Here is a 23,019-nt window from a genome sequence, read left to right as displayed (position 1 = left end):
AGTGAGAGTGTTATAAGTTGTTTTTGAACAAATATCTCTGTACCTTTTTTCAAGTGTGTTTGTGAGTTGTGACTTTTATGTGAAAATATCTGTAGACCACAGTTTTGAAAGTTATAGTAAAAGTTTATTTATGTTAGATACAGGTATATCGACTTGTCTATTGTTTTATAATACAGAGTTATACATTTCGATATTGTACCACAATAAAACATTAACAAAGTTATATGTTAATGCATTTGACTTTGATTTACTCAAAAACATTAATACAGATCCTTTCAGTATGGCAACATACTCACATAGATCTACAGCTTATTCATAGAATTGCTTCTGTTGTCAATTACAGTATGTTAAGTGTGGCATGCAGGACAGATAATGTCAGGAAGAAATACCTCTGGCCAGGAAACTAACAAACTTTAAAGAAGCATTTAAGTTTTAAATTTTAACCAAAAATCATGGTAATCATTTACATGCTATTGTAACTGAACTATGAAGCACATTTTTTCCTCACAGCTCTGAATACACAAGCTGAGGTTTTCAATTAAAACTCTAAACCACATAGCCTACTTTTAACAGATTGATGGGTATTTTAAACAAATTATGGAGGATTGCAAAAAGCCAAGAGTCTAAAAGTAAAGAAGCCTTTAATAGATAATAAACAGGGTCACATACTGTAGTAAGAAGACAATACAAATGGATGTAAATGTTTTGCCATGGCAAATGTTGTCAAGGAATGACCAGGCCGGAAGCAAATGCAGGACTTGACTTTTAATCAAGAAACAAAACTTGCACGAGGGCAATAACAAACACACAGAAGATAATCCAGAAAGTTGAAAACGTAACAAGTTCAACGAGAGCAGCAAACACAGCAGTGACAACCAGTCCTTCGGCGTTTGAACTAAGGCAACACAAAGGGAGGCAGAACAGGAGGGTTTAAATAGGGGTGTGTTCAGGTGCAAGGGGTTAACTGAAACGAGACACTGAATTAGTAGACAGGGGATAATGATCTGGTGGGTGGAGTCAGGGAATTGCTGTTGGAACGAGGCAGGGCTGTTACAGTACCCCCCCTCTGACGAGCTGCTCCAGCCGCGAGAGGGCGCCGACCGGCAGGCCGTCCCCGTGGGCGAGGTGCCGGGCGGTTTGGATGCGTCCGGTGAAATTCCGTGATTCGGATCCAGGATGTCATCCCGGCCAACCCAACATCGCTCTTCGGGACCATACCCCTCCCAGTCAACCAGGTATTGCATGTGGCCTTGACGGCGTCTGGAATCGAGGAGAGCACGCACAGAATAGGCAGATGTCCCATCGATCTCCAGACAGGGAGGTGGAGTGTCCCGAGGAACGGCATCAGACAGGGGACCTGGTGTTACTGGCCTGAGGAGAGACACATGGAAGGTAGGTGAGATTTTATAATTCATGGGCAACTGCAAGGTGTATGACACCGGGTTAACTTTGCGTAGAACCTTAAAGGGTCCTATAAATCGTGGACTGAGTTTTTTGCAGGGTAGACGAGGCCTCAGGTCTCGAGTTGACAGCCAGACTCTGTCTCCGGGTTGGTATAGACCGATCCCAAGCCCCGCCCCCTTTTACTATGTCACAATGAGGACTGGGGGGGGGCAGAAAGGCTAGGCAATCAAGGACATGGGTAGGACAATACGCCGGTTATGCGAATGCTATAATGCTTCTTTTGCGAGTAGCCTAAGTAACTAAATAACTAAAGAGCTCAAAAAGGTTCAAAGATAAGCCTGGGATACTTGTAGAAGTGACATCCGATATCCTGACTGTGTGAAACGTTCACACATAGGCCTAACTTTGCATAACTTTAGATAAGCTGTTACTTTAAGTAAAGAAATCTGAGTGTGTACGAAAATGTTCCCTTTATTTGTGTTCATAACTACACACAAAAACATAACTAAATCTGGTTTCCATTGTTGAAACGTCAACATAAGCCTACGCAAAACATTATACCTACCTTGTAGGAACTGAACTTGCACATTCATACGATTGGAAGACTAGCCAAAAGGCTACACCGTTAATCACGTGTCATGCTTACCAACAAGAAGAATACTTTCAGCTTTGCTACCTTGCCATGTTTAACTTGGGATAGAAGACTGTTCACAGAAATAAGCTAATGATCATTTTTTGAACAAACGCAATAATAGCCTACTGCGATGCATTATTGATGGCTGAACGAGAGCTAGCCAATGTCTTCTACAGATCGAATCATGTGCAGATTCAAAACTATGCTATGTAGTCTCAAAATCTCCAATATTAGCCTAGACCTAGGCTACTACATTGCCCACATTTAAATTAATTATAGCATAAGCGGGCACTGATGAAGTCTAGTGCAAGACAAATCACGTCTGCAAACTGCAGATATGTCATGCGTGGTATGGGTTTGAACTCGGAATGGTTTCTTTTCAATACACTTCTATCATGTTTATTTGAACTCCTTCTAAAGCAGCCATTCAAAATAATAAGTAGGCTATCGGCCGACCGAAGAAAAGCTATCTCTCCACCTCCCCAACATGAGCTGCTTAACAAGCTAGTCACTCTCCCAAGTTGCGTGGGAACCAATTGGATCTGCAGCACTTGGTCCCGTCTTCTATTAATCCTCGAAATATGGTTAGATTTTGTTATAGACACGTCAACACCATATGTTCGCACAGACCTGTTTATTGAATCAGAGTCACATCTGCAGCAAATAAGGTAAACTACCTACTCGAGATAACGTGCTAATTGTTTATCCAGTTAACATGCATCCCATTAAGATCCATGACACCGGATTTGTTTGTCCTCAATTTGTGGTGCTCCACCTCGTTGATGACCGCGGACATTGTGAATGTGTCCTTCTGCATACTGAAGGCCTTTCTGACCTGTTTTTTTAATATATCAATATTACTTGGCCTTCAGAAATCCAGCATACACTGTTGCTTTTCGGCTAAATGGGGTGCTGCTTCCCATGTTGAACACGCGTTCTCGCACACTTTCCTGCAAACATGTCCGACTTAGCAACAGTAACTATGGGACTGACAATGGGAGGAGGGGCTTGGGATCGGTCAATTCAGGAGCCTCCCTGCGGTGGCGATCAGCTTGGATCTTCTGTTGATGAACCGCTCTCTGTAACTGGACATTGGCCATCTCCCAGACCTGTTCAGCATGTCTAAACCAATCATCCACTGCTGAGGCTTCCGTCTGGCTTGGGTTCCACGGACAGAGAGGGGGCTGATATCCTAAAACACACTCAAAAGGGGTTAAACCAGTTGACAAGTGACGTAAAGAATTACGGGCATACTCTGCCCAGGGCAGGAATTGGGACCAATCATGTTGTCTGTGGTGGCAGTAGGTTTTCAGGAATTGTTCTAGCTCCTGGACGGTTCGCTCTGCTTGACCGTTGGACTCTGGGTGGTAACCTGAGTCTGTCTACAACCACTAACACCGTGGTGTTACCATCCGACACTGGAAGATCTGTGACGAAATCCACAGCTATGTGGGACCATGGTCTCTGTGGAATTGGCAAGGGCATCAACTTCCCAGCAGGGGCAGCTCCCGTGGGGCACAGAGAGAGCATGACAGGACATAGCGCTTCACATCAGCTGACAGGGTAGGCCACCAGTATTTAGAGGAAAGAAGATCAATTGTACCTGTGATTCCAGGATGTCCTGAGGATAGTGAAGTGTGGGCCCAGATGATCAGTCTGTCCCAGAAAGCAAGTGGAACAAAGGTTCTGTTATCTGGCTGGTTTGGCTGTGCAGGCGTGGTGGCAAGGGCCCGCTGGATCTCTTCTTCAATGTCCCATAGGACAGGGGCCACAATCAGCGATGGTGCAATGATCGTCTTGTCACTGGCAGAGGACTCAGTTGTTCCATGAATCCTGGACAGGGCATCAGCTTTGCCGTTTTTGGATCCTGGACGGAAAGTAATGGATAAGTCAAAGTGAGAAAAGAAGAGAGCCCATCTGGCTTGACGTGGGTTCAAGCGCTTTGCTGTCTTGATGTACTCAAGATTTCGGTGATCGGTCAGGACAAGAAATGGCTCCCGGGACCCCTCCAGCCAATGTCGCCACTCCTCGAGCGCCAGCTTGACCGCCAACAACTCCCGATTTCCTACATCATAATTCTTCTCAGCAGGAGAAAGGACTCTGGAAAAGAAGGCACATGGGTACAATTTGGGTGGTGAACCATGTCTCTGGAACAACACTGCCCCCACACCCACCTCCGAGGCATCCACCTCTACCACAAACTGCTTCTGTGGGTCAGGCATCTTCAGTATCGGCGCCGTGGTGAAACGCTCCTTAAGCTGATCGAAGGCAGTCCTGGCCTGTGCGTTCCAGCTGAGGCGACGTGGCTGGCCCCTGAGGAGAGCTGTGAGGGGGCCAACAACAGAACTAAAACTTCTGATGAAACGCCAGTAGAAATTTGAGAACCCAAGAAAACGCTGTAACTCCTTCACAGTCTTGGGTTCCTGCCAATCTCTTACCGTGCTAACTTTCTTCTCTTCCATCTCGACACCCTCAGGGCCGATGGCATAGCCAAGGAATGGGATGGTGGTTTGGTGGAAAACACACTTCTCCAGTTTCACATAGAGGTGGTGGTGCAGGAGACGAGCCAGGACCAGACAAACATGTTCAATATGCGTTGCTAGAGAGGGAGAATGAATCAGAATATCATCAATGTAAGTAATGACAAATCGCCCTGGCATGTCACGAAGTACGTCATTGACCATTGCCTGAAAAACAGAAGGAGCGTTAGCAAGACCGTATGTCATGACAAGATATTCGTAGTGACCTGATGTGGTGCTAAAGGCGGTCTTCCATTCATCACCCTCTCGAATGGGTATAAGATTATACGCACTTCTAAGGTCTAGTTTGGTGAAGAATCGAGAACCCCGAACTTGCTCGACTGCTGATGGAACTAATGGGAGTGGATAACGAACTATAGGGTTGCCATGGCGCAAGTAGTATTTACTCTTACCTTTTATTAACCCCTAATTTTTTGCACTTTTCCACTGCACTGATTACGTATGATGGCGTTACACTTAGAAACATCGGAAATTAATTGCCTTTTTTGTTTCGGGATGTTTTAATCGACATTTCTACCTGGCTAACTGAGATTCTCGAGATGCATCAGGGGAACTATGGAGACGATCTGGCGCAGAAGGAAAAACACAGAGGAAAAACGAGCCGGGCCCGTAACAGATTGAGGAATAGAGCTCATAGGCCTCCACTGCCTAGCATTCTCCTAGCCAATGTCCAGTCTCTTGTGAACAAGATGGATGAACTAAGAGCGAGGATACAGTTTCATAGAGACATCAGGAACTGTAACATTCTATGCTTTACTGAGACATGGCTAACTGAACTTGTACCGGACTGTGCCATCACTCCGGTGGAGTTTTTCTCTGCTGCTCGCTCTGACAGGACTGAGGAATCTGGAAAATCGAAAGGTGGCAGTGTTTGCATCATGACTAACAACAAGTGGTGTGATCCTAGAAATGTCACCGTTCTCTCAAAGTCCTGCTCGCCTCATCTAGAACATCTAGCGTAATATTCAACGGGTGTCTACATTCCTCCACAAGCCAACACAGATGCTGCGGTTTCAGAATTGCAAGAAGTGTTGAATAGACAACAACACACGCACCCTGAACCCTTCTACCTGAACCCCGTGAGTTTACACACAGTTCAAGAAATATTCACCGCTGTCTACATTCCTCCACATCACTCACCCTATGCTACAGACCCTTTCAATGAGTTTACGGAAGTATTTATTTTCTTATTTCATCACATGTCTAACCATAACCAAAACACACACACACACTGATTACAAAGCAGCATCTTATAGTTTACGAGAGCTTTAAAAGATGCTAAGCTTATAGAGACAGAGTTGAAGCCGATTTCTTGAGGGTGATCCAGGATGAGTGTGGAAAGGACTCCCGAACCATCACCGCTTTGAAAGAAAGTCCCTCCTATGATGAATGTGTGAGTTAAGCTCCTCCTGATGAACTTCCTGAAAAAGATTAATGCTTTTTATGCTCGCTTTGACATGAAACACAGACCATCTTGCACTAGCTGCAGCATGTGAAGCAAATGAGGATGCACCTTTCTGTGTCTCTGAGGTCCATATGAGCAATGCCTTTGGGAGGGTTAATTAGAAAAGATGCTGGACCGGATGGAATTTTCTAACAGGGTTTTGAAATCCTGCGCTGCTCAGTTAGCTCCTGTGTTCACTTATATATTTAACACATCATTGGCTCAAGAGACAGTTCCTACTTGCCTCAAGCAGTCTGTTATTGTTCCAGTACCGAAAAACAAAAGTCCATCATGTCTGATTGACTACCGCCTAGTAGCCCTGGACGTCTCCAGTGATGAAGTGTTTTGAGAAGCTTGTGAAAAAAACATTATCCCTCACCCTATGCGGAGGAGGGGAATGGGAATTATGTCCTATTTATTTTCATTAGTTCAGCATTTCTTGGTCACAAAGATCTTAGGACTGAACACCACCCTGTGTCACGGGAGTGGGGGTCTGACATCTGACTCATTAAAAACTGGTGCTCCCCAAGGCTGTGTTTTTGAGTCCACACACACACATCTACACACACAGCCCTGACTTTCTCCAACTTTTGCACATCTCCATAGAACTTTTTATTTATTATTTTTGATTTCTCCTCCATCTACCCATGTCCTTGATTGCCTAGCCTTTCTGCCGCCAACTGTGAGCCTTGTCTGAGTTGCAGCAGTTTGTCACCAGCCTCTCTTCCCTCATCTGGATGGTCGAAGACAGCACGGAAGAGGGCTTCAAAGCGGGCATGTGAGGTAACATCACAACCCCCACTCTCCCAAACTGCGGTAGACCCACTGCAAGGCCTTTCCGGATAAACGAGAAATCATAGTTGCAATCTTCACAGAGTCTGGAAGGTCGGGTTGGTGGGCGAAATACAGCTGACACGACGGGATAATAAAACCATGGCAATCTGCTGGTTTGCCGTCATAGCGATCCGGAAGCTTCACTGGGGAGTCAGAGGGACGGACAGTTTCAGTAATCGGGCCCCGTGCTGGAGATGACATGACATGACCGGAGGCTGGGGCTGGGTTGCGCTGATCCGTCGGACTTCACGGATGACCTCATCAAGGGTAGATCGAATCTCCATCAGATTTTGTTGTTGGGTAGCCACTACCTGGCCTAGGTCCAGATGTGGTGATGGTGGTCCAAAAGGGTCTAGCTCGTCCTATCGGTAACAGGATGTCCGCTGCGTCCATGAGACGGTGTTGCCTTCTGTCAAGGAATGACCAGGCCGGACGCAAATGCAGGACTTGACTTTGAATCAAGAAACAAAACTTGCATGAGGGCAATAACAAACACAGAAGATAATCCAGAAAGTTGAAAACGTAACAAGTTCAACGAGAGCAGCAAACAGAGCAGTGACAACCAGTCCTTCAGCGTTTGAACTAAAGGCAACACAAAGGGAGGCAGAACAGGAGGGTTTAAATAGGGGTGTGTTCAGGTGCAGGGGGTTAACTGAAACGAGACACTGAATTAGTAGACAGGGGATAATGATCTGGTGGGTGGAGTCAGGGAATTGCTGTTGGAACGAGGCAGGGCTGTTACATAGGGACTGTTTTGTGGTCTATATTTGTATTATAGTCAAAAGGAAGCTGATCTGTGGTGTGTACTACGAATCTCGATTAGTGGGTTAGCGAGGTATGTTGCGCTCAAAGCCAGGCTATGCTGTGACACGAAAGTGTATCTGTTTTAGTGTCGCTATATCACCATGGTATCTTATGCTGTCAACCAAACCTGGTCGGGAGGAGGTTATGTGCTAAGTTATAGCTCAAATCGTGTAATCTACCGCACACTGACCAATCAATTGTCTTAAAAACGAAGTTCTCTCACGTGTAGGATTCTGTCATATATCGTACAGGTGGAGCTCCGCCTCTACTAACATTTTGGATCTCGAATGCGCTTTAATAGTGCGTGCAAATATCCCACTATGGACGTGCATACCATACAACAACTGATGACAATTGATTTATTTGATGTTATAGGTTAGACACAAAAAAGACCACAGTGTAGATTAAGCTATCGCTCATGAATGCGGAAGTAATTGTTTTAAAATAGGTTTCACGATTGGCCAACGTCATCCCAACACCAAGAACGCGCACAGATCTGAGCTGAAAGCCTAGTTCAACAAATATATCACATAACTGCTATCAAAGTATCACTTAACGTATACCCCTGAGTCAAGGCTTTGTCAAGCCTCGATATGTCTATATAGCCTAGATATGTTTAACATGCTTCGTAGTATACGGGTATTACAGGGGTATTCCAGAAAGCAGGTTTACTGGCTTAACTAGGTATGTTAACCCAGAGTTAGCGGTAAACCTGGGATTTCAGTTCCAGAAAGCTCAAAAATGATCAGGCTATGTAAGTCACTATGGTAACATAGGCTCTGAACTGAACAGGGTATGTAAACCCAGAGTAAACGATAAACCTGGGATTTCAGTTCCAGAAAGCTCAAAAATGATCAGGCTATGTAAGTAACTATGGTAACATAGGCTCTGAACTTAACCTGGTAGGGGGTAGGTTTTGTTCAGGTTATGTTCAATTATGTTCGGTTATTTCAGTGCATGTTCAATCAGGCCGCTATTTTTACACTTGTCACACAATGGCGTTTCATTTTGACGAAGGTCCGATTGACAAAGAAGCACAAAATCATGTAATTGTCATCCGTGCAATTCACCGTGAGAGGGCGATAAGACCACGACATCACATGATGGCCTATCCATTCTTTTCCAAACAAGTTTTTCAGCTGAATCCTAATATAGGCTACTTGAAAAGCATTCTCCATCCCTATATTACGCATGGTGGATTAGAATATAATAAAAGAAATCTTTAATGTAGGCTAGCTAGCCTACACCATAGTGGACATTTGTGTTTGGCTCACCAGACAGATGGACAAACATCTCAGACACATTGAAGATATAATTAAAACAAGTACAGTACAAAAAAGGGGAAACATAGCCTATAGAAAATGAATAAATAAGTTTAAATATAGCTACAGCTCAGCCGGGTATGCATGTTGTCACTAAGTTTGGTTAAGAATGCTGATGGCATTTGGGATAAAATATTTTTTTAAAAGGCTACACATGCTCTCCGACTGGGAGTTTTTGTAGTGTTGGAGAGGCAGAGCATATCGGCAAGCTGTCGGACGGTGCGTAAAGTTTGCCTTAGCGCTAAAGCAGTTCCTGCGCAACTTCATTCGTTTTCCTGGACACAAACCCACGAGGATCATTAAAGTGTAGTTTCACCAACTGGCAGGTCAGAATCACTTATTACATTTTCCAAATGTGCACCGAAATGTGTCCAATACCATGCCTTCCGACATTCACCCTTCCGATGATGGAGCGCAAAAGTTTAACTTGGCCCACAGCTGCAGGACCCGCGTTAAAATAGAAAATTACATTTGGGATTCTCAAAGAATTCTATGGCCCACTCAATCTGTTACAACTAGGCTAGTTTAAGAAAGCATCATTTCAAAGCAGTCAATACAATACGTGATGTCCAGTGAATTATTTAATTGTTCTTTTGACATTAAATAGGCTATCTTAAACATACGCATTTACACGTAACCTGACCCTAGCCAGATGAATTTTGTTCCGCTATAGCTCCTCCTAGCTTCACTCACATCCATCTGGGAGCTCTTCCATTGAGAGTGATTTCTGCAACCGACTTTATGGTTCAGCCAATCAGGACACAGGGCGGGAGTTTCATAGATGTGACATAGCGTAAGCGACTGTGACACTGTTATTAGCATCACGGGTTGGCTTCGATGTGAGTGGTTGAAAGTACCAATAGATGACGGACAAGGGTTTATTCAATCAATAGATGACGGACAAAATGGCTTATTCAATCATATGGAAGCATTTTTTGATTAGCCCCAGCCTTCTGAAGCAACACTTCAATGGATCGGTTCCAGATGGATGAGTGGAGCTAGGCGGAGCGAAATTCATCTGGCTAGGGTCAGGTTAATTTACACGGTCAGTTAGGCTATTCTCTGCCAAGCAAGGTCTCGGACGCAGGCGCTTAAGGATTGCTCTTTTTTGTTATTACAGTTCTCTCCTCCTCGTAAGCCTCGACTACTCGCCTCTGAAAAATACGGTGCTCTTCCTTTCGCCGGTTTCACTCATGGTTTTGACTCTCAATAGATGATGCCTTTATAAGTTCGCCGTGAACGCCAGCGCACAACTCTAGGTTATCTAACACAGGGTTGATTGAACTAACTGGTAACCGGGTGTTTTGGAACCGACAGCTCGGGTTTAGTCGCCACAGGTTCAGACAACCCAGAGGTTAAGTTTTATCTCAGTGTTTGTTAAAACTCCTTTCTGGAATACCCCTCTGATCCTTGAGGGAGTCATTAATAATAATAATTTAAAAAAAATGGAGTGACTGCACTATGTCCTTGAGTGATAAGGTGTACTAAAAATAACCTTGCTAAGCAATTAATCGCAGACATGTGCATGCAAGATCTGATCGTATCTGATGTATTCATTAATGATTTTATTACTTGCGGTTCCCTTATTCTGTTGATATGATTTAAAGCTTTAAGTATCTCTTATCCTACTTTAGCTTAGATTGGCTCAAGGAAGTGTGTATATGTGTGTATGTGTGTGTGTTTGTGTGTGTGTGTGTATTGGAGGTGTTAATGTTGCTTAGACAAGGGGAGTCATTGGTGTGTAAAGTTAAACACCTATAAAACGATCAGCCTCGCAGTTTACCAACCTACAGTAACACACGACCACACACACACACACACACACACACACTGACCAAGTGTGTTGGCGTCAGACATTAACCACATTCCCTGCAAAGGACAAGAGAGTAAACATGAAGCTGAAGCTACCTAACCCCGGTTTGGACGAGCGGATACCGACTCATGCCCAGTTGGAGAAGCTGGAGGTGGAGGAGGTGGACAGCAGACCCAAGTGGGACAACAAAACCCAGTACATGCTCACCTGCGTGGGGTTCTGCATCGGACTGGGCAACGTCTGGCGCTTCCCCTACCTGTGCCAGAGCCATGGAGGAGGTAAGGAGGATGCATGTTTACTGTTTGATAGCGGTTTAGTTTCCTGAAAGACAACAATGTTACTGTTCATACAAAAACTTTAATGCAGCAATGCTAGATCTAACCCAGAATGTATTCCTAAGTGCTAAGAGTTGAGAGCACAAACAATAACAACAGACAAATAGTTTACTACACTTCCAGCAATGGATTACTTATATGTAAGCATTTGTATTTGTTTTTGTCTGAAAAATACGGTGCTCTTCCTTTCGCCGGTTTCAACTCTCAATAGATGATGCCTTTATAATTTCGCCGTGAACACGCACAACTATATATGTTAAATAGTTATTTTGAGCAGGGCTGACTCAAAGGGCTTTGTTTGTAAAGAAATCTCAGAGTTGTATTCTTTTAGTATTGTTATGCCTTCAATAACTCCAATAATGGCAACTTAAAGGTATTCTAAGCGATGCTGGGTAATATCACTTCTGGGTAATATCACTTCTGTTGACATTAAAAAAAACAGAGAGCTAAATTAAATACTGCGAATAAGCATAGGACACCAATTTACATTGTATGTCATGGTAAAAGTCATGGTTTTCAAAGTTCCCTGTACTCACACAAGCTCGGCAACATTGGCTGACACTGCAGACATTCTCAGTAAAATATAACAAACTTTGGGACTGAGTAACTTGTAAAGACTTGTAAAGTCAGCAAACAGCCTTTCTAAACCAACAGTCTTCTTGTATTGATATGCCCACCTTTTCTTCACACAGTGTTTGCCAACGCGTGTGTGTGTGTGTGTGTGTGTGTGTGTGTGTGTGTGTGTGTGTGTGTGTGTGTGTGTGTAATAAATCACAACAAAGTGTGTGAGATGCTACATAGCAACTGTATAAAAACACTTCCAATTCCCAATGTTTTCCTATGGTGCTTGATTTTTAATTGTTCTTGTACACACCAAGGTGCATTCATCATACCATTCCTGATCCTGCTGGTTCTGGAGGGAACCCCCCTGTTGTTCCTGGAGTTTGCCATCGGTCAGAGGCTCAGGAGCGGGAGCGTGGGAGTATGGAGGTCCATCAGCCCCTACCTCACGGGAGTTGGTAAGGACGGCTACATTGTTCTTCTCACAGTGGAGTGGGTGTTTTTTTAGAGAAAAAAGTACCCAGTTAGGATACAAGATTAAATAAATCAAATTCAATTGGGAGAGTTAATTTCTTTACCGACGTTCTTTCCCCCCCATAAGGGAGTGCCTGAGTGATTTTTCATGCTGGCATTTCTCTATAAATATTTCCTGGAATTAAAAAATATATCCAGACTTCTTAAAAACAACATAGGCAGGTGTGTATATCATGTTGTTAAAAACAACATAGGTATTTTCAATGGTATTTGATTTGTGCCCAACAGGCATCGCATCTATGATGGTGTCCTTCCTGGTGTCCCTCTACTACAACACCATTCTGTCCTGGGTGATATGGTACTTCTTCAACTCCTTCCAAGACCCTCTTCCTTGGAGCCAATGCCCTTTAAATGACAATAGAACCGGTATGACTGTGAGGATATACCCTATACATAGAATAATATATATACAAATATCCATGTGTTCCATACTATATACTCTGTATTACTTTTGAAATTGTCCTTTTTAGTGGTTAGTCAACTGCAATTAGCTGTTAGCATCATGCTAATCCCTGAAAATACCAGAGAACATTTCAATTGTGCCAATTTCAGACAAGATAGCCATCTATCAATCTACCTACACCAGGGGTGGGCAAAGTGCGGCCCGCCAAGCACTTTCATCCGGCTCGCCGAGCATTTAATTTGGTATCAGGTTGCTATTTTTTTCCTGCGATAGAGACGACGTTGGTTAGCTTTAACCAACGAGAGAGAGAGAGAGCGGCAGGTTCCAGCTGGCTTGTCATTGTTGATAACTGATATCTTAGTCCGGCAGCCATGGGGTCAGACCTGGTTTTGTCAGTTAAAGTTTTTTTTTTTTGCAGAATCTTGTAGACCTGGGGTATCTCTTTAAGATTTAGAAGGGTGCCCAGTGATATCCCTTGGGCAATTTTGTATATTAACCCTTTCTTGTTCAATGTATTGAATACAAGGTGAGACACTACAGGTGAATAGGGTAAAAAAATGAACTAGCAGATATCACTAAAACTAAAACTTCCCCAGTTGATTACTTACATTAATATGGAAAAAAAATGTATTACAAGTTATCTGTAATATAACGTTTAAATATGCAAATTAAGCATAATATAATTAAATATGTGCTGATTTGCATAAACTAAAAAAAAAACTAAATCGGAACATTAGATGAAGCCAGGTTCAAAATTACTTTTTCATTGTGTTTACATATTAGATGAAAAGTCTTTTACACAGGAAATTTGTATTACAAGTTTTCTGTAATTTAATGTTTAAATATGAAAAAGCCCAATGGGCCAAAATCATGAAATGGACATACCTCTAATTTCAAGATGAGTAGGCATACTCATATTAAATGCAAATCAACTCAATTAAAATGTACTAAAATACAGTGTTCTGTGTGAGTTTTTCAGACAGTACATTCAAATTTGGACAATTTAACCCTTCACTAAGTGAATTAAACCCTATATTTGATAATGCCAGTCCGGGAGCCATGGGGTCATGAAGGAAAAATTTAGTGATAAAAGCAAAATTAACCATTAAAACCCTATGTGCCGAAATCATGAAGGAAAAAATAGGAAAAGCAAATAATCAACTCCAATAGAATGTACTAAAATACAGTTTGCAGTGTGATAGTTATTCAGACAATACTTCATGCATTCAAATTGGGAAAATGTAACCCTTTTCTATGTCAAGTACTGTAATACATTTATAATTTCAGATATTGCCTGTAATAATTCTGAATATGTACACTTTTCCTAGTATTAGTTCTGATAATTGTCCAGTTCTGGCTCATCCTACCCTAAAACATGCAGAGAATATTGTGCAAGGCACCATTAACCTGGCAACTGCATCTGTTAGAGCTACAAGGATTTTCACTCTTGACACATCTTAGCCACATCTGATCATCTCCAAAATGTAGTTTGGTGCAAGTTTGACATTTTCTAGTAGACTGGTTGGGCTTAGTAACAAATCAATGAATCTTTCTTCAAATGGCAGTTGAATTTCCAACTGAAGTATTCCTTTGTTTCAGGCTCCAAATACTTCAATACTTACAAATTAATATTCTCTTTTTGAATGACAAGTTTAGGCTCTGAGCATAGACTACTACTGCAATAAAGAATAAAAATAAATAGAACAGTAGAACAGACACCCTGTAGAAATCAGCTAAAAGAGGGCAGTTTAGGCTAACAGTGGTCATTTACATAGCTTTGCAGTAAGTAAACCCAAAGTCCTTTTAGGCAAGTCCTTCCACTCAGCAGCCATATTGTAGCACTTTTTGGGCATCTATTTCGGCGTGCACAAGACTTCACAACACCAACCTTGCTCCAGCAGTGAGATCACAACACATGAAAGGGGTATGTGTAGACAACTGCCATACTATGGAGGATTTTTTGAGTGTTGTGACTCATTAGAAAGTCTCTGGTAAACCTCCATCCACACCTAAGAGACGTGCTAGTGAGAGATGCTAGCACGTAGCACCCATGGATTAGTTTCCTCTCCAACTCTGAGAATGAAATCTGCACTTCAGAAGCACCTACATACACCAAAATGTCCAGTCTTATACCTAACTATATTTAGAAGGCTTCTACAGAGGGGTTTGTTGATATGTTATTCCTAGCCTTTTTATATGACATTTTATTCCTAAAAACATGGCGAAAATGTATTTTTTAAGGCTATTGCCAGTATTTTCTGATTTTTACGGAATAAATAAGAGATATCTAAAATTCCCTGTGTAAAAGACTTTTTATCTAATATGTCAACACAATAAAAAAGTAATTGTGAACCTGGCTTCATCCAATGTTCCGATTTAGTTTTTTTTAGTTTATGCAAATCAGCACATTAGATGATGCTTAATTTGCATATTTAAACTTTATATTACAGATAATATAAAGTATAATATTTTCCATATTAATGTAAGTAATCAACTGGGGAAGTTTCATAGTGATATCTGCTAGTTATTTTTTTTACCCTATTCACCTGTGGTGCCTCGCTTTATATTCAACACATTGGACAAGAAAGGCTTAATATCAAGAATTGCCCAAGGAATATCATCGGGCACCCTCTCTAATCCTATTGAGTTACCCCTTGTCAGCAAGAAACAAAAAAAAAAAAAAAAACTTTAACCGACAAAACCAGGTTCATCTAAATTATGGCATTTGGCTGCCGGACTATCTCCTTCTTATAAGAAACTTTTAAAAGGAAATCATGAAGGCAACAGTAGTTCCCACTACTGACCATTTATAAACTGTAAGAGGGCACAGCCATACCTGTACAGCACTAGCTATAGCGGAGCAGGCAGAAGATCATTGAGACATGAAATATTCTTAAAGCGACAGTGCACAATTTATACATGTGTTAATGGGTTGGGTTGTGCGGCCTGCCGGCCAATTTTCAAAACCCAATGTGGCCCTTGAGCCAAAAAGTTTGCCCACCCCTGACCTACACTGATAGCCCATTGCTAGGGCCCTGAGAACATAAGGATGACCCCAGCAAATGCATGTCCACAATGAAGTCCTGCTAACAAGAGTTGAGACAAGAGGGTGGCGGGGTCAATTTAGTCAGCCCCACAAAAAAAACACTCACACACCAGTGACACCACCAAAGCAGTAGTATAATATGTCCCTCTCTACAGGTCTGGTGTCAGAGTGTGCTCGAAGCTCCTCAGTGGACTACTTCTGGTACCGGGAGACCCTCAACACCACCACTGCTATTGATGAGTCTGGTGGACTGCAGTGGTGGCTGGTCCTGGTCTCTCTTTGTGCGTGGACAGTGCTTTATGTCTGCTGTATCAGAGGGATTGAGTCTACTGGCAAGGTAAGTCCATGTTGTCACAACTAAAAAATAATATTGGAAACACTGCACTGAGAGACAATGGGAAGTTAGCGTGAAGCTAATGACTCTTTTTAACGGTTTAGGCTGTCTATGTGACTTCGACTCTGCCATATGTGGTTCTTGCCATCTTCCTGATCCGTGGGTTGACCCTAAAAGGATCTACGAGTGGCATAAAATTCCTCTTCACCCCAGATGTAAGACTCTTCTCCTATTAGCCACAACTCTCTCATTAATAATGCAAAAATTGCCACAAGGCAACATGCTTCAATCTGTGTTTATTTGTTTTCAATTCAGGTTAATGAATTGATTAATCCACAAACATGGCTGGATGCTGGGGCACAAGTTTTCTATTCCTTCGGCCTTGCCTGGGGCGGGCTAATCTCTTTCTCCAGCTACAACTCTGTGCAGTAGGTTGCTTAGCTTCTACTTTCATTTTAAAACTTATTATCATAGTATCATATCTAAATTTACGAAAAAAAAGGAAATTTGACAAAAAATTGTGCTTCTCTGCTCCTTTTCAGCAACAACTGTGAGTTAGATGCCATCATCATCTCCATAATAACGTGTTGCACCTCCCTGTATGCCGCTATAGTCATCTATTCCATAATCGGGTTCAGAGCCACTGAGAAGTTTGACGACTGCCTCAGCGGGTATGTTATAATGGAAGAGAGTGCCTAGATTCAGATTGTTCATTTTAGGGTAGCATACTGGTAACACCACTGTTTACTTTATTATTTAATTTTAAAGGAATATCTTGGCACTGCTGAACACTTTTGACCTTGCTGAGGGAAGCATCAACGAGACCAACTATGACGCGGAGCTCCAAAGGCTTAACGGGACTTCACCGGATACCATTCAGGGCTTACAGCTGAAAGCCTGTGACCTACAGACATTCCTCAGTGAGGTATGGAATGGAAACGTCTAGGCTAGGCTTACGTGTATGTGTCCAATCAGGTCTATCCATTGTAACCCAGAGACACAAAATACTATTTTCTGATTGGCTGGCAGGAAGCTACTAATTCTGTTTAATGAGACACACATGAAGTAGGTCCGATGAAAACGTTTTTTTCATTTTTTTATCACAGTTCCATATCAATGCTCTGGAGACTTTGAATGTGTAAGTGTTCTTACACTGTCCAACATTCATAATAGAGGCTGCAACAGTGAGGTCAATGGCACTTTTTAAAACTAATACCAATGCATGTACCAATGGCTTTCCAATACACACCCAAACACATTCTATAACCATTCCCTTTTCATTCACCTTCATAACCTCTACATTACCAGGTCTTCTTGAGCTGGAGTCAAAGTCCATGTTTCTACTTGTAGCCTACTAATGATTTACTTAGTGGCCTTGTATATCCCCATATATACTATAGTGCTAAAGGGCAAGCCACTGGAATTGGCAGTACTGGATAGCAATACAATTGCATTGTTCTTTAGATGCCAACATGAGATCTCGCACAATTTATCAGAAACACATCAAAGTCTGTGAGTCTGTGAGTCCGGACATTGGGATTGGCACATGGCTGCTGTGTCCTGCTGTCAAAACGCCCTCAAATCTAAGATTTTAAAAATGTACTGTGACAAAATGAGGCTGAACACCCTCCCAGTTTTTATATGATTTTAACAAGACTTTGATCATTCAAAAAAAGTCAGCTTGGACCTGATACCTGTTGCCATTTTTTTGGAATATGGCTCTGAAGTTGGCCAAAGATGTGGGGTTTTTTTCTTCATTTTTGAGCCTTAATATCTATGAAACTAATCATCATAAATTGGCTGATTTTCGAGGGTCTCCAAGGGGGGCCCCAGAACTCAGTAACGAAAAATAGCTGGAGGGTTTTAATCATACGGCTGTTCATAGTTCCACATACCTATCACACATACAACGTATGAGCCGATTTGGCCGACCCCCATGTTCCGACCTCTGCCTGGTTTTCTCATGCAATGACTCTTAAAGTTGCAGTTGGCAAGATTTTTTTTATCATATTCACTGAAACCGACAATATGCTCCAACAGAACAACGTAAATCAGCCGGTTTTAGAAAAAAACACTTCTACCTCCACCTAGAGCCTGTTATTTGTTTTGCAAAAATCCACAGCTCCCGGTTCTTCTGGTACAATCAGAGCAGGGCTGTGTGAGATCTGACTGTCAATCACAGTCTGGTGCAGTCTGGTGAGCACTGACGAGCACAAACTCGATGAGAGGGTGCTCTGTGGTAGTGGGAGAGGGGCATGAGAGTTATTTTGCCTAAGTCCCCTCAATCTGTCAGACTTGCAAACTGCAGCTTTAAGCGTGTATCCTGTCTGGTTTCGCTCTCCAGTAGGCCTAATGTCAAATGTCTTGACACTCTGGCTTCAAGACCTTGAAAACTTGTGTAGGTTACCATCTGTCATGTGGAGTACAGTATGAAATTGCACCACATGACATCATACCATGTGTGATCCTACAGGGTGTGGAGGGCACGGGCCTTGCCTTCATAGTGTTCACAGAGGCCATCACCAAGATGCCCGTCTCCCCACTGTGGGCTGTGCTCTTCTTCATCATGCTCTTCTGTCTGGGGCTGTCCAGCTTATTTGGCAACATCGAGGGGGTCGTCGTTCCACTACAGGACCTCAACGTCCTGCCCAAGAAATGGCCCAAAGAGGTTTACACAGGTAACCAACCGCCTTGTGTAACTGTGTTGTGTTTGACCAACCTCGCGGCTCAGCCCTGCACCTGAAACAATGTAGAGTGCAAGTCCAAAAACGTTTTATGAGTGCTAGATCAAAACTCAAACTGAAGGTAAAAATCAAAAGAAGGATCTGCACCCTATATTAGAAGCTCCCCATTTTAATTCATACGTTTCAATCTCACAGATCTTCGTCAATACCTGCATCAATCCTTCTTTTGACTTTTACATTCAGCCCTGAACCTGCCCTGACTCGAATTTGAAACTTGGATTGGGAGCTAAAAGCCATGGGTGCTAGTATCTCTCACTATAGCATGTTTCTTGAGGTGTTGGGATGGAGGTTTACTTAACATACATATTGTGCAGCTAAACTTTTGCTCAGGTCCTTCTAGGGATCGACCGATATGGTTTTTTCAGGGCCGATACCGATATCAATTATTACCAAAACAAGAGGCCGATAACCGATATGTAAAACCGATATGTCAGTTGTCAAAAAGGGGGGTAGGTAGTAAAGGCGATATGCTGCAAAAAATTAATTCAAAAGCATTTCATTATGCAAACTTTTCTTTCTTCTTTTGATACACAATTGTCTATCAACTTGCATCACTTGCAAGTGTAAATCCTGTGTATCATATTAATCCAAGAGCTAAGTGATAGCAATTATTTTCATAGACTAGGCCTACACAATGGGCTATGTGCTTGTTAAGGGACCTGTCACAAAGAGGATGCTTTGCCATCGTGTGTGTGAGTGCACGAGAGAGGGAGAGGAAGAGGTGCATGCGTGATGGCAAGTGTTACGGTTGAATAGTTTAACAAAACAGTTTTAAAATAGTTCTTAGGCTATTTAAGTATGCAATTTGTGTCCATGTGTAGGCTACAAGCTACACTTTTGAGAGCCTATAGCTCAGGACGCGATTTAGTTCAGGTCGGATTAAATTACGGCTGGCCCTGGGTGCATGTTGTCTTTTCTGACAGTCCGTTTCAAAAAGGAGCAATTCGACTTTTTGACGTTCGCTATCGCATAATTTAGGACTTGTCTGTACTATGTCCGCCGTGGTGTCCCGTTATTCACAATTACCGAACGAGGCACGCAGCACCCGAGTTTGTAGGCTAACTAGTAGGCCTAAATTGGCTGTATTCGTGCTAACTAACAAATCAGACGGTGTAGTGGGCGGGACAATGCTCTTGACCACAGAGTAGCAAATGCAGGGAGTGAGAGACACTTTACAGACAAAGTAGCTCGTTTCATTCTTTTCCATTTCAATATTTATCCATTTGACCAATATCAATTATTTAAAATCTAAATATTGGAAAAATGACAGGCGATAATTGGTCGATCCTAGGTCCTTCCTATGTTGCCATATAGTTGTACAGTTGAATCAAATAACCAGCTGCTTAATCTGAATTTCCTACTGCATATGTTGTAGATTCAGCTCAATGATTTTCTGTCATGTACTACTGAATAATGGACTTCCTGTGAATAAACATTTTTTGATTCTATTTGTTCCAGGTCTAACATGCCTTGTTTCCTTCATCATTGCTTTGCTCTTTTCTCAACGTTCGGGTAACTACTGGGTCTCACTGTTTGATACCTTCGCTGGCTCAATCCCTCTGCTCACCATAGCCTTCTTTGAAATGATTGCCGTGGCATACATTTATGGAATAGATAGGTGAGATAAAGTTACGATAAGTGCATTCGTTTAGTGTTTTTTTTTTACGTATTTGGATGATGTTTCACCTAATGAGGCTAAAGTAAAGTATTGCTGTTATCATAAGTTTGGCTCTTGTATGTGACATGTCGTCTTGCTATCATCATATCTATTGCTGCACTCCAGTATATAGTGAATTAAAATATACTCTCACTCTTTCACTGTCTTTCAACAGGTTTAATGATGACATTGAGTTCATGATTGGTCATAGGCCCAACATCTTCTGGAGGGCATCGTGGATGGTCATAAGTCCTTTGATAGTGTTTGCCATATTTGTTGCTTACTTTGTCTCCAAAGTCACAGAGGAGCTTACCTACACAACATGGGACCCAGACTCGGTAAGTATACCCTTCGAATGAAATTGAATTGAAATTGAAATTAAACTGCAAAAAATTTGAAAAATTTAATGACTACATCTTGCTCTGTTGGAGAGGGAAGACCATTGAAATGTAACATTAGTTTCCAGGAAGGTTATTATCAGAAAGTCCTGCATTGCAATATATTTTGAACTTTGAACATTCCATATATTTTTCAGAAGATTTTTTAAGGAAATAGTATTGCGTTTTGTGTTGCATGCTGCCAATAGACATGGCACTGATGGTGTTGTTCCCTACTCTTGCAGGAAAGCTTTCCGAAGTTGTTGGCACGCACATATCCAGGGTGGATCTACGTCATCATCTTTATCCTGGCTGGTGTGCCGAGCTTGGCTGTCCCATTTGTGGCGCTTTATAAATATATTCAGAATTGCTGTTGTAGAGACCACTGATGTTACTTTCCTAAATTAGGAGGAGATTACAGATTAAAATTGTAGATTAATTCCAATGCATATAAAACAGGTGAATTTTCCATTGGTGCTTTATATTTATGCTGTCATGTAAATATGATGTCAGAATGCACTTTGATGATGTTGTTTCTGCTAAACATTATATGTAAAAATACAGTCTTGACATAAAATATAATATAAATTCAATTTACGGTATATATTTACCTACATAAGAGGACTGTATTATTTGCTATATGATAAGCTAATATTTGTACACACAGGATCATACTGTAGTTCTGAACATGAAGAATATATCCATGCTTAACACTAAATATATGCAGTATTAACTCACTTGCGGTTGAAAATGACTACAATAGTAGTTTGTTTGCTGATACAATTTCAATGTTTGAAAAGATTGTTTTTCTATAGCCTATTTGAATACAAATCATGTTAAAAATAAATAAGTAACTCCCATATCATCACCATTTGTGTAATGACCAGTGTGTTTGTGGTCAGTGGAGAACCACCATGGGGTGATGTATTACTGACCTGACTATAACACACATAATCAAAATCTTCTGACCATATTTGGTTGCTTTCCTATAAAGTGATTTTATTCATGTTATTCTAACATTTGCTGTTATTTATCATTGTCGTTCTAGCCTGGTTGAACCCAGATGAACCTGTTAGGAAATTTTTATTGGTCTGAAAATACGCCCATTGACGTCTGTTTCCAAAACACTAAAAACCCATGAACGTGTATTTTCTTTGGAATTGAGTAAACTACTGCAGACTGCACCTTCGTTTACAAGAAAGATATGTTTGTTGCAATTCTGAAACAATTTGGTAACACTTTAATGCACACATTTAAGTTTAATTTCACTTCTGCTTACGGCTGTGGATGTAGTGAAATGGCAAGTTCAGAAATGGGCGCCAGTGGGTTTCTTCAGTGGGGGTGGAAGTCGTTTTGGATAAAAGCGTCAAATACCATACCAATGACCATATTCAAATAAATGCATGGCAGTGTGCAAACATTTTACATCTTATTAGTTCATCACATTTTAAACAAACATGTAAAACATAATTACAGACAAATAACAGTGAAAGTGATGAATCACAAATGATCATCCCTCTTATTCTGAGTCCTGTTAAACTCTAGTATGGGCTGGCCTTGCAATGCTACATGGTTTACTGTACGGCTGTTAAATTAATTTGGTCAAATTATATTCCTTATATTCATACATACAAAATATCCATTTATCTATGACATTGTTGTAGATGGGGACTACTGTATGTTTGCCCACTGAATGACCAATGGAGTGTTGGGTCTAAGAAGACTATTTCATCAGCTCAGTAAAACTCCAGCAATAACTTTAACAGTAATTTTGATAGTCTACAACCGACAAATAGAGATCATGTCAAGCAATGATAGAAAAATCAGGAACAGGATTTCATTACAATGTCATCACTGATCAACTGATGATGATGCAGTTTATGTGGAATGAATAAGCTAAATGAATAGGCTGCCGTTACACTAATCAGTGCTAATCTAGTGATGCAAACAAGTTGTGAACCAGAGAATGCAAAGAGAACTTGTGACACTTTTGACATTATGAACAGGGACACACTATTATTGATGGGGACGAGACCGAGTCTTTAAAGGGTCAAGACCGAGTCGAAACCGAGTCCGTTGGTTTTTAAATGCAGCTGAGGCCGAGTCAAGACCGTGTCTTTGCGGAAGCAAAACCGAGTCGAGACTGCATCAAGACTGCATTACTTACATTTAACATCACCCAAGTATCATATTCAACAGTTAAATTCCCAAAGGGTAGAGTGGGAATTGTTGG

The 23,019-nt window shown here is 41.7% G+C and overlaps 2 protein-coding genes across 3 annotated transcripts; one reads left to right on the top strand and one right to left on the bottom strand.

Annotated features, from left to right (window-relative positions):
- Window positions 1-641: 641 nt before the first annotated feature.
- On the bottom strand, window positions 642-4,595 carry LOC125284984. Its single transcript, XM_048229167.1, has 2 exons — window positions 4,477-4,595; window positions 642-1,371 (listed from the first exon to the last, which is right to left on the bottom strand). Exons 1-2 carry the CDS (start codon window positions 4,524-4,526, stop codon window positions 642-644), a joined length of 780 nt encoding a protein of 259 aa, XP_048085124.1. The 5' UTR covers window positions 4,527-4,595.
- A 6,279-nt stretch (window positions 4,596-10,874) lies between these two features.
- Window positions 10,875-21,651, top strand: LOC125285036 (sodium-dependent neutral amino acid transporter B(0)AT1-like). 2 transcript variants are annotated; one of them, XM_048229231.1, is made up of 12 exons: window positions 10,875-11,073; window positions 12,009-12,149; window positions 12,454-12,591; window positions 15,830-16,011; window positions 16,113-16,223; window positions 16,324-16,436; window positions 16,551-16,679; window positions 16,777-16,933; window positions 18,482-18,686; window positions 20,211-20,370; window positions 20,585-20,747; window positions 21,032-21,651. In XM_048229231.1, exons 1-12 carry the CDS (start codon window positions 10,875-10,877, stop codon window positions 21,173-21,175), a joined length of 1,842 nt encoding a protein of 613 aa, XP_048085188.1. In that variant the 3' UTR covers window positions 21,176-21,651. The 2 variants fall into 2 exon arrangements, with proteins under 2 accessions (XP_048085188.1, XP_048085189.1); XM_048229232.1 differs by lacking the exons at window positions 20,211-20,370; window positions 21,032-21,651 and having other exon boundaries at window positions 20,585-20,699.
- Window positions 21,652-23,019: the final 1,368 nt, after the last annotated feature.

The sequence above is a fragment of the Alosa alosa genome, chromosome 20, assembly GCF_017589495.1.
Source record: "Alosa alosa isolate M-15738 ecotype Scorff River chromosome 20, AALO_Geno_1.1, whole genome shotgun sequence".
NCBI lineage: Eukaryota > Metazoa > Chordata > Actinopteri > Clupeiformes > Clupeidae > Alosa > Alosa alosa.
Note: the sequence above shows the minus strand (reverse complement) of the source record. Positions and strands in the feature narration are given on the sequence as shown.